Source organism: Pollachius pollachius (genome assembly GCF_949987615.1).
Source record: "Pollachius pollachius genome assembly, chromosome: 7".
Taxonomy (NCBI): domain Eukaryota; kingdom Metazoa; phylum Chordata; class Actinopteri; order Gadiformes; family Gadidae; genus Pollachius; species Pollachius pollachius.
In genome coordinates this window covers 26,094,836-26,110,763 of record NC_136940.1, presented here as the reverse complement: position 1 = coordinate 26,110,763, position 15,928 = coordinate 26,094,836, and the positions used below count along the sequence as shown (strand labels likewise).

Here is a 15,928-nt window from a genome sequence, read left to right as displayed (position 1 = left end):
GGCGCACTGAACACCATACACCCGGCAGATGGGCAAACACGCTGTGTCCTGTGGTTAGCAGTGGATCAGCGGGTAGACGGGCCGTACAGTGGCAGGCAGGCTGCTAGTGGAAGGCTTCAGCACAGCGGGGCGGTCATTTAGTAATGCAATGTTATGAAATCCCTGTGAACTGAACGATTGTTCCGTTTTTCTAAATCTTAAAAGTGCTAGCTCCCCAAAGCCTTTGCACTGCAACAGTCAATCAAATTAAGTCCATTTTTTTGTATCCAACCTCATCCCAACCCTTGTCTCAAAGGTGTGCTTCAGGCTTAATGAGGAAATAGACAACACCTCTTAAACTAATTAAAGAACCGGTCATGCAATGACCCCATTAAGCCTGAGGGAAGGAGGCACTTCACAGGGAGTTCATCCATGATGTCTGAGGAAAAATGTTATACTTTTTGGTATTAAACCCAAAATATCGACCCATCCAAAAATGCATCATACACCTTTAGGTAAACTATTGAATAAAGATTGTTGTTGGGAAAACAGCAGCAGTAACCATAGAGAGAAGAATATTGATAACAAAAATAATAACGTTTGTAATTCCAAAATGATACGTAGCATGCTCATATGTCTTGGCTCGCCGCTCACGCGGTGACATTACATTCTGGCCCAGGGTCCAAACACACCCCAGCCTGTTCTAAGAGCCGCCCTTGTGAAGGTCTAGGCGGGTGTAAGGCCAGGAGAGCAGATGTCCAGACCTTTAGAAGGAAGCGTTGACCCCTGTATGAAAAATTGGGTTTCCTTGGGGACGTGAAACACAAACGACAACAAGCACACATGTACCCAAACAGAGGGCGATCGAGAGACGGAGATAGAGTGTCAGGAAGACAAACAGACAGACAGATGAACGAGGGATGGACTCATTTGTTGGCCAAACAAACAGACAAACTCGACAGCTGTTCATTCATAGTGGTTATCGCTATTGATGTGCAAAGAGCCTTTTGTTAGGATCAGTGTTGAGACAAATAACTGCTTGCCATGGCCTTCGGTTGAAGGTAAAAAGAGAGGAAACTGATCGGCAAAATAGAAATGGTAGAACCACCCCATGCCCTTTCAAAAGCATCGGAAATGTTTGCATTGTCCACTGCTGCTGTCAATCCAGAACAATTCAGCTCCAAGCGATATTGACAAGCATGCAAAATGGACATGAAACACAGACCCAAATAGCAATGAATTATTAGAGAAGGAGTCTTGCTTGAACCATAGAATTGGTGTTTATCATAAACATTCTGGCATGATAGACTTGAGCTAAGTTCTGACAAATTCCTCCATTTGTCAGCCTTTGCCTATACCCTCGGGTTTACTTCCCTCTGCTGGTGGTTAGAGGACATGACATGACAGAGAACAAGGAGCAAATTCACAACAGACATATTTTGTTCATTTTTAGCATTCCTTTATTACGTTATGAATATCAATTTGTTAAACATGTCTAATAATCATCCAAAATGCATTCAGATCTTGCCAATCCTTTATCTAACTTACTTAAAGGTGCAACACATACAGTTTAAAACATAAAAAAATTAAAGAATTACAATTAACAACAGTATCTGAAGAAATGACAGTTTGGACGTCATGTGAAATATGACGTCCAAACTGACGTCCAAATATGAATATATATTGTGTTGCAGAGATGTTTAGTACAACTTAAAAATATGGGTAAAATAGTTAGTGAATAGTAAAACAGTTTTCTAATGGTCTAGTTATAATTTACTAAGGGGTTCATGTTAACAAAGATATTAATGTATACATTATTTAATAGATTGATCACATTGTAAACCCTAACCCGCCAACTCTTACTCTAACCCTGACTCCTATGCTAAAGATAATATATACATATATTAATATATTATAATACATATATACTATACAATAATGCTTATTACTGCATTAACCAATCTTGATGAATTGTTAATAAACCATAAGTTAAATTTGGACTAATGGTTAGTTGATCGTTAGTTCATGCTTATAACTGCATTAACTTATGTTAATTAATGGTTAATTAATGTACCATTAATGTAAAGTGTCCTGGGAATTCCTGAACAAAGTCAATCATAAACTGACCAAACTGGGTAGCAGAAATAGTCATCCAAACTTATAACAATTAAGTTCATAAATTTGGGTAATAACGGTACAGTAACATACAAACAATAAAATATAACATACAATAATCGAAGGCCCAGATGGGAGTTCCCGCTGCGTCCCTCCACGAGGCCGAAGCTGAAGTCTGACGCCTTGTCGAGGACTTCTTACACCGTGGCACAGGTCTCAGAAATGGCCTCAAAAATCAGCTGTGCTCCACACATGTGTGATGGAAAAATCCATCGTGTTGTTTCCCCTTCATCATGCAAGCTCTGTCTCCTATTCCTTGCGTTGTCTAGCCACTCTACCTGTTCCTAGTGTTATCTTTGACCCTCGACCACCCCGAGGATGTCAGCGAAAAGGCATAATCAACAAATGGCAGTTAAAATAGTTATGATTTTCCCATTACAATTGTTACAGATATTTACTTGAGTTAGCAGCTAGGCCAGCTAGCACCCCAGCTAGCACCCCAGCTTGCCCGTAACGTGTTGTAAAACTACACGATGAGAAAGATGGCGTAGACTAATCTCTCGTCAATGGTGGCCAAGAAAATTATAGAAATAGAAGCAAAACAAGAGTTCACCGCTGAATAAAGGAAAGAAGTTTGAGGCTGAACTGCTAAATGATGACTGTTAATGCTAACGTTGGCTATGTAGCAATAGATTCTAACAGTATCTACCTGTAGAAAGTAAGGGACAGTGTTAATGTTGGCTAAGGTACTACGTACTTGTTGATCGGCAGATTTTCCCATAAGAAATGCCGCTGACAGACGGCACAATGCATATGGTTGCATCCACCATTTTTCTGTATCAACAAAAAAGGAAACAGAATTATCATATTATTGCAAGTGTTGTGCTTCATCTTACACTTAAATTCATAGCAATGAAAAATACAGTTGTTCAGAGAGAGAGAGAGAGAGAGAGAGATTTACAGAGAAACAGTGAGAGCCAGAGAGAGACAATGAGAGCGAGAGAGAGACAGTGAGAGCGAGAAAGAGCGAGAGAAAGAGAGAGAGAGAGAGAGAGAGAGAGACAGCGTGTTAGTTGTGCAGTGTAGGTCTGTAAGCTGTTAAAATAAGAAATAGACGCGATGCTGAGTTGTTAAAAAAGGCAGAAATAAGTGTGTGATGATGCAAGTAAGAGACTGCGTTTACCCGTCATCGAATCCAGACTCGATCAGCAGACGGTCGTAGCGGCGAGAGAGAGACAGTGAGAGCGAGCAAGAGTGAGTGAGTGAGTGAGTGAGTGAGTGCGAGAAAGAGAGAGAGAGAGAGAGAATAGAGAGAGAGAAAGAGAGAGAGAGACTTGCCCACTCTCCATCAGCTAACTGGTGTGGAGACAGACAGATAAACACATGCACTGCAGCCTGGGTGAAACTCACCTGTATTGTGGCCTTGCAGTAAGGGCAGTTTTTGGTCTCGTTGTTGACGTACCAGCCTCCGTTGAGGTAATTCGACATGGTGGTATTCAGGATCCGGGTGCCGTAGCGCTGCTCCAACAGCTTCTTCCTCTGTGCGCTGCCACTGCAGTAGTCCTCCCAGAGCGCCATCATACCCTCTGAGAGACCGGGGGGGGGGGGAGCGGTCGAACCAGGGGAGCAAAGACATAACAACAAACTGTTCTGAAAAGAGTTGACCTTGGAAAACCTGTTTTAGTTCCACAAACCATGTGCCAACTAAACATCTAAGGACAATAAAAACAACTTCATCTCCAAACCTCCATCACAAACCCTGACCCTTTCCCCAGGGACGGAGCACGTCGTATCTAATGAACACCACGTCTGTCCACCTGCTATCTCACGCAGGTGGACAGACAGTGCATGCAGCGACAGGCGATTATTTTTATTATTATTTAATATAACTTCATTTACAAGGAGATGCTTTTATCCCATCAGAGAACCTTCAGATTGAAGCAAAACACCCTAGATAGTGCAACATATTTACTATCATCTCTCTCTCTCTCTCTCCCTCCCCCCCTCTGTCTCTCACTCTCTCTCTCTTCCCCCCTCCCTCCCTCTCTCTCTCTCTCTCTCTCCCTCCCCACTCTGTCTCTCGCTCTCTCTCTTCGCCCCTCCCTCCCTCTCTCTCTCTCTCTCCCTCCCCACTCTGTCTCTCGCTCTCTCTCTTCCCCCCTCCCTCCCTCCCTCTCTCTCTCTCCCCCTCTCTCTCTCCCCCATCTCTCCCCTCCCTCCCTCTCTCTCTCTCTCCCTCTCTTCCCCCCCTCCCTCTCTCCTCCCTCCATCTCCCTCTCTCCCTCCCTCCCTGCCTCTCTCTCCCTCTCTCTCTCTCCCTCTCTCTCCCCCCCTCCCTCTCTCTCTCCCCCGTCTCTCCCCTCCCTCCCTCTCTCTCTCTCTCCCTCTCTCTCTCTCCCCCCCCCCCCCCCCTCCCTCTCTCTCTCTCGCTCTCCCTCTCACCCAGAGAGTGTGGTATGTCTATGCAGTCCCGTTCCTCGTTGGCTGTCCTCCTGGGGGGGCCGGCCGCCGGACAGGGCCCCATCCCATGGTAGCTCTGTCTGCAGGCCACGCAGAAGGCGAAGCTGCACACGGAGCACTGGGCCACGTCGCTGCCGGGCTCCACGATCACCGCGCTGGCGCAGGACACCCGCGGGCAGTACACCACGTCTGGGGGGGGCAAAAGATAAGATAAGAAAACTTTATTGTCTGTCACAAGTGACAGAAATGCGTCTTTGACAGGGCAGGTTCAATTGACACAAAGTAAATAAGTGCAAAGGGATGATTGGAGTCGGATATGATGCATACGTGTGACTGTTCAGTTTGGTGAGGGCAGTGGGGATAAAATATATTTTGTACAGAGGGTCAGAGAAAGAGTGTGTATTAAGGGTGTATCTTTAATTTATCTGTTTATACGAGATACTGTAATTTTATAATATCGCACATTTTACTTTTTAAAGTACTTTTATAGTATAACATTTGATATGCATAGATATTTTGTATTTAACGGTTTATACTTATATATTATTATAATATTTACCTTACCTTTTTACTTTTTATTTTATAACGCTGTTTATTTTATTGTCCACCTGCTTTGGCAATGCAAATGTATATTTTTTCATGCCAATAAAGCTTTTTTGAATTGAATTGAACTGAACTGAAATCGAATTGAAAGAGAGCTCAGAGAAGGGGCAATGTGCAGGAAGGACGTGGGTCTCTAAGATGTTAAAGTCTGAACTAGCCTAGTCGCTTGTCGTAGTTCTTAGTTTTAACTTTGCTTGGTTTGAACAAACATAACAGAGTAGACACGCTGCGGATAAGGTTGTTGAAAAAAAAAAAAAAACATCAATAAGCGCGTGACGACGCGACCAGGTTTACCCGTCATCGAGTCCAGAGTGTTCTGGAACAGGAGACGTTCGTAGCGGTAGAAGAGTTCGTCTCCCACGAGCCTCCTCACCTGCAGAGCAGTGGGAGGGGAGCAGGGTGGAAGAGGGTTTGGGTGAAAAAGTACAAAATGACAACCAATGAGCAGACACTTTAATCCTGTAACAAACGTAAAAACATCCTCCGGTGTAACTCTGGGGAGCAGACCTGTGCCGGAGTGGGCGTGGCCTTGCAGCGGGGCTGTGGGCAGGTGACGCCGCGCACGTTACCCTCGGCGACCAGGCCGGTGCAGTACTGGGCCAGGCAGGGCTCGCAGTGCACGTGCTCGCAGTCCCTGAGCTGCATGCACTTGGCGCCCAGCACGGGCGCCAGACACACGCCGCAGTCCTGCACGCTCTCCGCGAACCGCCGCTGCCTCTGGGCGGCGTCGTGGAGCAGGAGGACGGACAGCAGAGTCTGGGAGGAGGAGGGGGCCCGGGCAGCCGCAGCGGCCGGAGGGGTGGAGGAGGAGGAGGAGGAGGAGGAGGAGGAACAGGGACGGCCGCAGGCCTCGGGATCAGAGGCGCCGGGGGGATGGGCCGCCGCCCCACGTGAGCTGCCGTCTGGTTTTGAGGTGCTTTGGTTTGAGGCGGGAACGCCGTCTGTACTCTCTGAGCTGAGAGGTGCGGTGTCATCAACATCAACATCATCAGGACTGTTCGAAGTCCGAGCGGTCGTACCGCCCCCGTCAGAGGGTTCCTCCTCATCGGGGAGATTATCTATTAGGGGAAAATCCTTTAGGGCTGGAGCGAGGTCAGCGTCTCTGGTGTCTCTGGGAAACGCGGCCCGGTCGGAACGGTCGCTGCCGGGGTTCGGAACAGGGGAGGTTACATCCTCAGAACAGGGAGGGCTGTTTACATTATAGGGAAGCACCAGCAAAGAGTTGACGTTTAGGATGCTCAGGGTGTCTTCTTTGAGGAACTGCACCCAGGAAAAGAGCACAACAGTGCCGCCGGATGCTTGGTACAGACCAGCGAGCTGAGCGTCCAACGCACAAACCTGAGGGAGAGAGAGGAAGAGATTTGGGGGAAAATTCAGCGATGCGAATGATGACATTATTCCTGAAAATGTAATTTATTACAGGATTAAAAAAAATAAAACACCAAAACAAACAGATAAAACTTCACATTAAATGTACTTATATGTATTTAAATAAATATAAATCTATTTGTAAGATCGCTTGAAAACCTGTGCGTCGGTCAGCCAGCTGCAGCTGAGAGCGAACTTCGGGGCGCTGGAGGATGGATACTCCTCCGGCAGCTCGAACCTGAGAGTCAGTGGTGGAAGCGACGAGACTCCGTAATAAACGAAGGCATCGCCTGGATAACAATGCAGAAACTTAAATCATTACTTCCGTAGTGGAAATGGAGGAGGTGACGATTCATTTTACAAACTAGTGAGGGACCTCCTAAGGGCTGGTTTAAATCTAGTGTCAATTATACAGTCTATGGTGTATTAAAAAGGGTTTTAAACTAAAGAAAGGTGGGTTTGTTTACCGTCTTTGACAGCTACAAAGAAGTCCTGCGGCACCTCAACGGACACGCGCAGCTCCCCCGCGGCGGGCGCGCGCGTCCCGTCCGCCGCCCGCACGAATACCTCGGGGCCGAAGATGCTTTCCAGAGCCAGCAGCTCATCCTCCTGAGCGTCCAGGTTTTCATTCATACCACTCCGTTTGAACACTGGTTCAAAACGGAAACCCAATAAATCGACTTGTTCGATGTGTACGCGATGATCTCAATGGTTCGCCTTTTATGTGTTGACATGAACGGCATCCTGTTGTCGGTGCTGCTGTGCGTTGATCCAAACTATCTGTGCCATATAGTCTCCCAGTTTCCTGTATTTATTGCTAAGCACCGGGCCCCACCTCTTTTCTGATGCAAACTGAACTTTGTCACAGCAAGCTCTGCTGTTTTGCTGTCAGACAGGCCCGTGCCGACCACGCCTGTGTTCGTCACGTGGGGTAGGCTTGTTCGGCCTACTGTAGGACACGTGAATGAAACCTTTACAATCAATACACCTTTTGAAAATGAGTACGATCGTGTAACAAAAGCAGAAGAGTTTAGCCGACCTTACAACTAATCTATTCAGGCATTCGGCATTATTTAGTGGTTTTAATCTACTATGCATATTAAGCACACACAAAGAAACGTTCTGAGGACAAGCTCAGCCAAGGAAACCAAACTACAGTCGACTTTCACTTTTTAATAAGAAACATTTTGTTACCAGGATTTAAATCATTTAAAAGTAATGTACAATAATGCAAAAATGTATATTAAAGCAGAAAATAGACCTATATTTCTGTAAAAACAAAAAACACATTCATATTAAGAGCAGAGGACCTCACCAAACAAAAACTAAATTTTGAAAAACCGAATTACCCTGTTAATCATCAACACAGATAATTTGGTTACTCCATGATGAACATCTCCTTCATTTGATCTTTTGAATGCCAACATTATTTTAAATGTTTCACTGTGAAAAAAACGTTTTACTTTGGTAAAGCAAAGGAGCCATGAGGCCCCGACCGCGGCCATAGTGTCACTTCCCTCCACCCCACAGACCTCCATCCCTTCCAGATGTCAACTCTCAGACCGCGGCCCTTTCTCGTGACCCAATAAAATAATCATATCTGGCTTTGGCAAAGCTTTTCCCACTGCCTCTGCAGTGCCGTGGGAGTTAAAGATAATAGAAGAATCTGTATTTATAATACAAAGGCTTATCTTTTCCTAGTTCTAGAAGTAAAATCGAAAAAGCATTAATTGTTGATTTTATAATTTGTTATAAAGAGTCAAACAGATCGGAAGTACAATCATTTGATGGGCCGGTAATAATAAGACCGCCCCTCTCAGACTATGGACAGACCAGAGCAGACAGCTGAAGCAAGCGGGCTTGAACTTGTACTGGAATTGGAAGACCCTGGCCGTTTTATGATTGAAAGGATTGTTTTGGTAAAAAAAAGAGAGTTAGAAAGGGTTAATAACATTACTAGTAATGCATGTTTTCATCTGTTTTCTGAGCAATTAATCAATAAAACTCTTCGAATCTCTAATCATTAACACAGGCTGACAAATACTGACACCTGAGCCTTTTTGAAATTAATGAATGACTTATATCACTTGGGTAATTGTGTGTGACGGACTGTACGTTAGTGTGCTGTTGCGCACTAGTTTGTGGACAGGTTATTTTAGTTTATAGTATTCTGGTATTCTGAGTCTTCTTGTGAAAAAAAGCCCCATGGTTCCTGATGTAAGGCGCTTTATAAGTCGAGTTTGTGATCATTATATTGATGCGTGTACCTTGGTGCCGGTCTGCGGATGTGTTCAGAGCTGACACAGGCTCACAGAGGACCCAGAGGCACACGGCGTGAAGCCAAAGCCGGGGTACAGCCGCTCGGTGAATCTGGACTGAAAGGTGTAGATGTGTCTCCGCACGCCGGAGGACACTCTGTAGAAGGACAGCGTGCCGGCGTGCCAGTCCAGGAACACCCCCACCCTCTCCGAGCCCGAGCTTGTCTTCAGCGCTGGCGGTGGTGGGACGAACACCAGCGTTCCCTTCTGGTTGTTGGCGGCCGTGTAGTGGTCCGGGGAGCAGTACAGGCTCCAGGACTCTTCGTTCCCTCCCAGGCAGCACTCCAGGCTCTCCCCCTTCCTGGTGATGCCCTTGTAGGTGACGCCGACGGAGACCAGCCCCGTCCACTCCACCTCCCAGTAGCAGCGGCCGTTCAGGCCCTCCCGGCAGAGCACCTGCCGGCTGTAGTCGAAGCGGTCGGCGTGGCGGGCACAGCGCTGCCTGTCGTTCACCAGGGTCACCCCTCGGCCGTCGGCAGACAGACACAGCCTCCGGTGCGCAGACTTCTGCTCCAGGGTCAGCTCACAGGCATCTGGTGGGGGAGACAAGACGGCCACATGCTGGTTTTTTTGGGGGCGGGGATAACCCTGATTGGTTAGGTCATTTAAAGAGATTTGGTGAAGACAAATGGCTTCTGCCATCATCTGGATTAGGGATGGAATGAGAGGGCACCCGGCGTTTAGATAAACTAGATACTGTAGTTACTTACACTTGAGCAGACCAGGCTTAAGCCGCTGCTCTCCACTGTGCTCCACACTGGGAGGGGAGGGGGGACAAAGTCAGAAAACATGGGACATTGATAAACATAATCGTTGAAGAAGTGCAAACATTCATCCACAATTCACCGATGGCCTCTTCTTACCCGAGTGTGTGCAGTCTCCAGCTTGGGTCCTCCAGGCCAGCAGAGAGCAGCGTAGCTCCGGAGTCCCCTGGGTGATTGTAGCTCAGGTCCATCTCTCTCAGATGGGAGGGGTTGGAGCTCAGAGCCGAGGCCAGAGAAGCACAGCCCTCCTGGGTGACCAGGCAGCCGGACAACCTGCACAGCCAGACACCGCCGACAAACAAAAGACAATGTCATTGGAACGCGTTTACATACATGTCAATAATGCACCACATGTCAATAACGTAGCCTGCGCTGATTTTGTGCATTCACAGGTGTAAAACTGACCTCAGAGTTTCCAGTTTACAATGGGAACTCTCCAGTCCGGCACAGAGCAGCTTCACTCCCGAGTCCCTCAGGTTATTGGTGCTCAGGTCCAGCTCCTTCAGACTACAGGCTTCTGAGCTCAGGACTGTGGCGAGAACTTCACAGGACGCCTCCGACAGATTACAGCTCTTCAACCTGTACAAATGAAACCATTAGTATATTCAGTTAGATTTTATATTTATTTTACATTTGCCCCAATTGTTTTACATAAGCATATGAAACAGAAAAACAGACAGCAAGTTAAAAGCGTGTACTTTGAGCCTTTAGGTCTAACTCTAGGAGTATACAGCATCAGCTAAGTCGTGAGACAGAGTTGTTCCTTTTTTTTTTTTTTTAGAACTTGAGAAACAAATTCTCTTCCGTGATTTAGGAGAAGATTTAAATAATTAAAAAAGTTACAGAAGTTTCCAGACATGGACATGAGCTTGATTCAAGACTGATGATTATGACTGAAATAGCAGTCTACAAGTTGTTTATTAAAACAAATGTGTGGACATGCAGAGAAATATCATTGGGAATAATGTAAATTGTTCATTTGTTAGGATGTTGCAAATGACAGGTTGTCACATGGTTTATGATTTGTGTAAAACCTACCTCAGGGTCTCCAGTTTACAGTGAGCGCTCCTGAGGCCGGGAGACAGCAGCTTCACCCCGGCGTCCTGCAGGTCGTTGGCGCTGAGGTCCAGCTCTCTCAGACTGAAGGAGACGGAGCTCAGGACGGAGGAGAGGGCCTCACAGCAGCCCTCCGACAGGTTACAGCCGTTTAGGCTTCAAACAAGGACACACACACACACACACACACACACACTTTGAAATATTGATCACAGAGTTGAGTGAGTGAATTACGTTAAACATTCACATTTGTTTTGATTATAAATATATTCAGTCGTTTCCCCGAGGACTTATTCCATTAGCAGTGCTGAGGTGTGTGAGGTGCACTGTAGTGATATAGGTATTAAAGGGGACATACTATACCACCAGGTGTGAGTGTGATTAGCCATCACTAGCCGTTTTTGAAAATGTGCAGCTTCTGACAACACAGGTGGGCGTGTCCACCTAGATGTGTGCTGGATAGATCAGTCTTACCAGCCTACCCAGTGGACTGTAGCAAACGTTGCTCATCTATCCGTCACACATCTAGGTGGACACGGCCACGTGTGATGTCAGAAGCTGTACATTTTCAAACGGCTTGTAATGGCTAACCACACTCACACCTGATGTTATAAAATGTCTTGAGTAACGATTATAAATGTGTTACTACTTAAATGTTCCGCTCACTTACAGAGATATTTTTGAGGCTTTGACTATCGGCAGCAGTCTCCGCAGAGTGTCCTCTGAGGCAGTGTACTTCTTGAGGTCAAACAGGGCCAGATCCATCTCTGAAGACAGTATAAGGAAGATCAGTGCGGACCACTGGGCAGGGGCCAGGGTCTCCCTGGAGAGCCAGGCTCTGAGATACTGCTGCATCTCCACCACCAGCATCGGGTCGTTCATCTCCCGCAGGAAGTGGAACAGCTTGACGATGTTCTCCGGAGGCACGTTCTCTCGGATCCTCTTGTGGACGTAGTGGATGGTGTTCTGATTGGTCATCGAGGTGGTCTGCTTCACCACGCCTCTGAGAAGCGTCTGGTTGGACTGCACCGAGAGGCCCAGCACAAAGCGCACGAACGAGTCCAGGTGTCCGTTATCACACATCAAGGCCTGGTCGATGGCGCTCTGGTAGATGAGGCGCACGTCGGGGAGCTGTCCCCGCACCATCGTGGGCTGGGTCAACGACAGCAGATTGACTCCCGTGTTGATGAAGGCAGCGAACACGTAGACCGCAGCCAGGAACTCCTGGAGGCTCAGATGGCCAAAGGTGAACACTTCGTCGTGGTAGAGCTCCCGCTCCTCTTTAAAGATGTGGTTGAAGATTCCTGGGTACATCTGAGCCTCTTTGATATCCACACCAAACTCCTGCAGGTCTTCTTCGTAGAAGATCATGATGCCTTTGTTCACCTGGTCAAACGCCAGCTTTCCCAAGGCCATAATGAGCTTCCTGATTTTGGTATTCCAGTTTGGATCTGCCCGAAGCTTAGCGTGATTCTTTGCGTTACCCGGCAGACAGTGAGACGCCAGGTAGTGGATGTACATTTCAGTCACGTTCTTGGGCATTGTGTAACTCGGGGCGGTTGCGATGGCATGCTCCAGAACAGTGCCGGTGATCCAGCAGAAGGACGGGACACAACACATGTTGTACAGACTTTGCGATGTCTTGATAATGGTGAGCATTTTGCTGGCTAGCCGCTTCTTTTTGAACCTGCTCCTGAAGTACTCTTCCTTCTGTTGGTCGGTGAAGCCTCTCATCTCCGTCACCATGTCCACGTGCTCTGGAGGGATCAGGTTGATCACCGCCGCTGCCGGCTGTGTGGTTATCCAGATACGAGCGGAGGGAAGCAGGTTTCCTTGGATGAGGTTGGTCAGCACCGCGTCCACCGAGACCGTTTGGTTGACGTCTGTACAGATCTCATTGTTCTTAAAATCCAGGGAGAGCCGGCACTCGTCCAGACCGTCCAGGATGAACACGACTCTGTACTTGTCAAAGTTGTCCACTTCAGCTTTTTTCGTGACGTAAAATGAGTGATGAAGAAGTTCCACTAGGCTGGACTTCCTGTCTCTGAGCAAACTTAGTTCTTTGAACGAGAAAGGAAACACGAAATGTACATTCTGATTGGCTGTCCCGTCGGCCCATTCCATGATGAACTTGTGTATGAAAACAGTTTTACCGATGCCAGAGACTCCCGTGGTCAACATTGTTCTGATCGGTTGATCTTTTCCTGGTAAGGGTATAAAGATCTCGGAACATTCCAAGGTGAATCCTTCAATGGCTCTGATATCTGGTGCGTGGTTGAGATCCCCACTGCTCTCTGACACATAGAGTGGATTGTAAATGATTGGATGTCTTTGTTTAAAAAAGGATGCAAACAGAGAGTGGGACTTGGCCTTCAGACTAGATTTGAGATTACGTTGGCAAGAAACAGCGAGGGTTTCTGTATGGAAAAACAAACAGAGAAGAAGACATCATTAGTAAAAATATATATCTCCCCTTTCTGTTAGGATCAACATTGGTGAATGGAAACGCATTCATATTACGTCATGGTTCTAATTCCATCTGAAATAGGGGGTTTGCTGGGGGGGATGATGGGGGGGGGAACATAAGAATCTTACTGCTGTGAACGTTCTCAGCGATCTCGTCCTGGTTCATGTTCCTGAGGAAGCCCAGGGCCAGCTTCACCACTTCGTCTCTGGCGCCCCGCGTCAGGTCGCTGTCCTCGCTGTCGGACTCTTCTTCGGGCTCTTCGCGGGGCTCCTCGCCGCCCTCTGGCGCGTTGACCCCCATGAACTTCCCCATCTTGTGCAGCTCCTTCATCACAAAAGAGATGATCTGCCCCTTGCGTTGCTAGACAAAAATAACAGTGATGACCCAAGAACTTTTAATGTCCTGATTAGAATTATAGATTAGAACGTTTGTGTTAATGCTATGCATCATCTATGGATATATACTTCCTGTCTATTCTGCTTTCATTAATACATCATTCATAAGATCCCCAAACCCTCAGTGTCTCTTCTGATACATCGTAGGTCAGATGTCTGCTTTGCGCTGCGACCCACCTCAAACATGGCCTCCATGGCTTGCTGCCGCTCCGACTCCGACTGCTCGGGGAGCGCGACCTCCGACCCCTCCTGGAGGGGTCTGTGGATGGAGCAGAGGGACTTTAGAGACAAACACACTGGGGGCGGCGACTCTTTGTAGAAACACGAGCTACTGGACCACTGTACTGCCATGGATGGGTAAATGGACTGCATCTAATATAGCGCATTTTTGTAACCACAGGCCACCCAAAGCGCTTTACAATAGTGCCTCACAATCACATTCATGCAAACATTCAGACACCGACGGCGGCGTCAGCCACGCAAGGCGACAGCCAACGTCTGGAGCAGTTAGGGTCAGGTGCCTTGCCCAGGTACACCTCGACACTCAGCTAGGAGGAGCTGGGGGTCGAACCAGCAACCTTGCGGTTACCAGCCGACCCGAGTAGTAGTACTAGTTGACACGATGCTGGGAGAGAGAGGCCGTCTCGTACCGGTTGTTGTTGCAGGGACAGCCATCCTCAGAGAGTGTGGGCGGATCCATGGAGGAGTTGCTTGCCATGACTGCGCGTCTCAACCCAGGTCAGGTTCAAGCGGCGGCACCTAATGAACTCCGGGAAGAACAATTCTCATGTTCAATCGTTTTGACGTCAACCTCCGGCTCACGTTCAACAAAGAATGGAAGCCAGCAATGTGTTTTCAAATGGTAGTGTGCCGACAAAATATTATTTTTATAACAACGTGGTCCTCCTAAGAGGCTGCCAAGAGACGGTAGACAACCTGCAGTGAGGAATCGTTACGCTGTAGTGATTGTGTGAAGTGATTGTGTAGTGAAGTGATTGTGTTTCATCAATGTTAGAAATAAATGCCATATCTGTAACACGACAATCATTGCATTTCTAGTGGCTGTATACGAGTGCGGTCAACACATACATCTTTGTAATAACACGAATACAGGACAAAAAGCTATAATCAGAGGGGAATCATAATGAGGTAACAACTGAAAACTTAAGCATTAGTGCTATAAGACATGCATGACACTTTTTAAAATTCTGTGTTAAGTGATTTTTTATGGTAGTAAACTGAACAAATACGTCATGATTTACCATCAGAAAAGCATTAAAAAACGTTGTTTTTGTTGCTGGGAGATATATAAGTGTTCTCTGCCTCGAAAAGGGAAATATTATAGGCCAGAGTTGTTTGTCATTACTTAGAACTAGGGTTCACCAGCTAGTTAAGGCGTGGTAACATGCACGTCCAGTGGATGGCTAAGACACTCAGGCCAAAACTTCGTTCTCATCAGCAGCCTGATTCCGTCTAGCTTGTCAAACCTTAAGTGTGGCTGTGCCCCAACGAACCATATATGTCTGCTGTGCTCATTGGCCGGTTTTAATAACCCTGAGTTGAGGAACGAAGTACAGGTACACACTTTGCATGCTCCATATAACAGATGGCCTCAAAGGTTAGATGTTATCTAGGATGGCTCATCATCCTCACTCTCTCAAAAGTTTCGCAGCACCTGGGCAGGGTAATTTAGTGTCGCTGGAGTAAGGAAATGGTCATATTCTGGGCATAGTTAGAGGCGGCTCTTCTCATTGAGCTGCATGTAGTATTGACTTCGTACGAGTTAGTTTGTCGACTAGTTAGTTGGTTGGTAGTTAGTAGTGGACGAGAGGACGACGCAGTTGGACTCCAGTATGCGGAAATACGGAGACCCTTCCTCGTCGATCACATCCTGCTGCTCTACGTGCTAAAACAACTCCGTGTTCTCTTTAAAACCGACAGGAACTACAAAGTGACACCGTTTAAAATACCAGGGCCACACCACATAAAGCCTGATAACAGTTCTAGTTTGACGGGTTTCTGACTCCACCGACAGCCTGTACGTAGCCTACCGAATCCTATACAATACGATACAATACAATCCGTAATACACAAACTAACTTCTACAGTGGCTGTATTACGTGAAGTGGGGGCTACCTGGATGATTCCGTGGGGTGAAATAAGGCCACTTCCTACCGTCCGACAAAAGTAAAACGAAAGTATCGTGCTCCGACTCGTCAACCTGTGCTAAACAAGGAGTCAAAAAAAGGAGAGGGAGAGCTGTTCTTTTGGCCCCGCCCCCTCTGCCCTCATCCAATGATTGCGAACGGTGTCTCCCTCCCTCTCTTCATTATTACCCTGTTGTGCCAACCAGTTTATCGAGCGTCAGTGTTGCCAGATTGGGCCAGATTGGGCGGGAAATAA

The 15,928-nt window shown here is 47.1% G+C and overlaps 2 protein-coding genes across 4 annotated transcripts; both read right to left on the bottom strand.

Moving 5' to 3' along the window:
* Nucleotides 1–1,542: 1,542 nt before the first annotated feature.
* On the bottom strand, nucleotides 1,543–7,241 carry LOC307078433 (E3 ubiquitin-protein ligase RNF14-like). Its single transcript, XM_079740228.1, has 7 exons — nucleotides 6,993–7,241; nucleotides 6,685–6,815; nucleotides 5,665–6,495; nucleotides 5,452–5,530; nucleotides 4,537–4,743; nucleotides 3,505–3,680; nucleotides 1,543–2,928 (listed from the first exon to the last, which is right to left on the bottom strand). The coding sequence occupies exons 1-7, from the start codon at nucleotides 7,156–7,158 to the stop codon at nucleotides 2,836–2,838; spliced, it is 1,683 nt and encodes a 560-aa protein (XP_079596354.1). The 5' UTR covers nucleotides 7,159–7,241; the 3' UTR covers nucleotides 1,543–2,835.
* A 442-nt stretch (nucleotides 7,242–7,683) lies between these two features.
* On the bottom strand, nucleotides 7,684–15,760 carry LOC307077979 (protein NLRC3-like). Of its 3 annotated transcripts, none has more exons than XM_079739500.1 (10): nucleotides 15,662–15,760; nucleotides 14,176–14,284; nucleotides 13,703–13,784; nucleotides 13,259–13,490; nucleotides 11,334–13,080; nucleotides 10,646–10,819; nucleotides 10,013–10,186; nucleotides 9,707–9,880; nucleotides 9,554–9,600; nucleotides 7,684–9,376 (listed from the first exon to the last, which is right to left on the bottom strand). In XM_079739500.1, the coding sequence occupies exons 2-10, from the start codon at nucleotides 14,241–14,243 to the stop codon at nucleotides 8,817–8,819; spliced, it is 3,258 nt and encodes a 1,085-aa protein (XP_079595626.1). In that variant the 5' UTR covers nucleotides 14,244–14,284; nucleotides 15,662–15,760; the 3' UTR covers nucleotides 7,684–8,816. The 3 variants fall into 3 exon arrangements, with proteins under 3 accessions (XP_079595626.1, XP_079595628.1, XP_079595627.1); XM_079739502.1 differs by having other exon boundaries at nucleotides 13,259–13,454; XM_079739501.1 differs by having other exon boundaries at nucleotides 14,176–14,292; nucleotides 15,662–15,741.
* Between the last annotated feature and the right edge of the window lie 168 nt (nucleotides 15,761–15,928).

Excerpts from the sequence above, each read along its gene's own strand:
- LOC307078433 (XM_079740228.1), bottom strand. The coding sequence starts at position 7,158 with ATGAATGAAAACCTGGACGCTCAGGAGGATGAGCTGCTGGCTCTGGAA. Across the intron at positions 4,744-5,451 it reads CACTCTGGACTCGATGACGG|ACGTGGTGTACTGCCCGCGG; the intron begins GTAAACCTGGTC and ends TGCCCCCCCCAG. Across the intron at positions 3,681-4,536 it reads AGACATACCACACTCTCTGG|AGGGTATGATGGCGCTCTGG; the intron begins GTGAGAGGGAGA and ends CCGGTCTCTCAG.
- LOC307077979 (XM_079739500.1), bottom strand. The coding sequence starts at position 14,243 with ATGGCAAGCAACTCCTCCATGGATCCGCCCACACTCTCTGAGGATGGC. Across the intron at positions 10,187-10,645 it reads TGTAAACTGGAGACCCTGAG|GTTGAAGAGCTGTAATCTGT; the intron begins GTAGGTTTTACA and ends TCATTTGTACAG. Across the intron at positions 9,881-10,012 it reads TGTAAACTGGAAACTCTGAG|GTTGTCCGGCTGCCTGGTCA; the intron begins GTCAGTTTTACA and ends CTGGCTGTGCAG.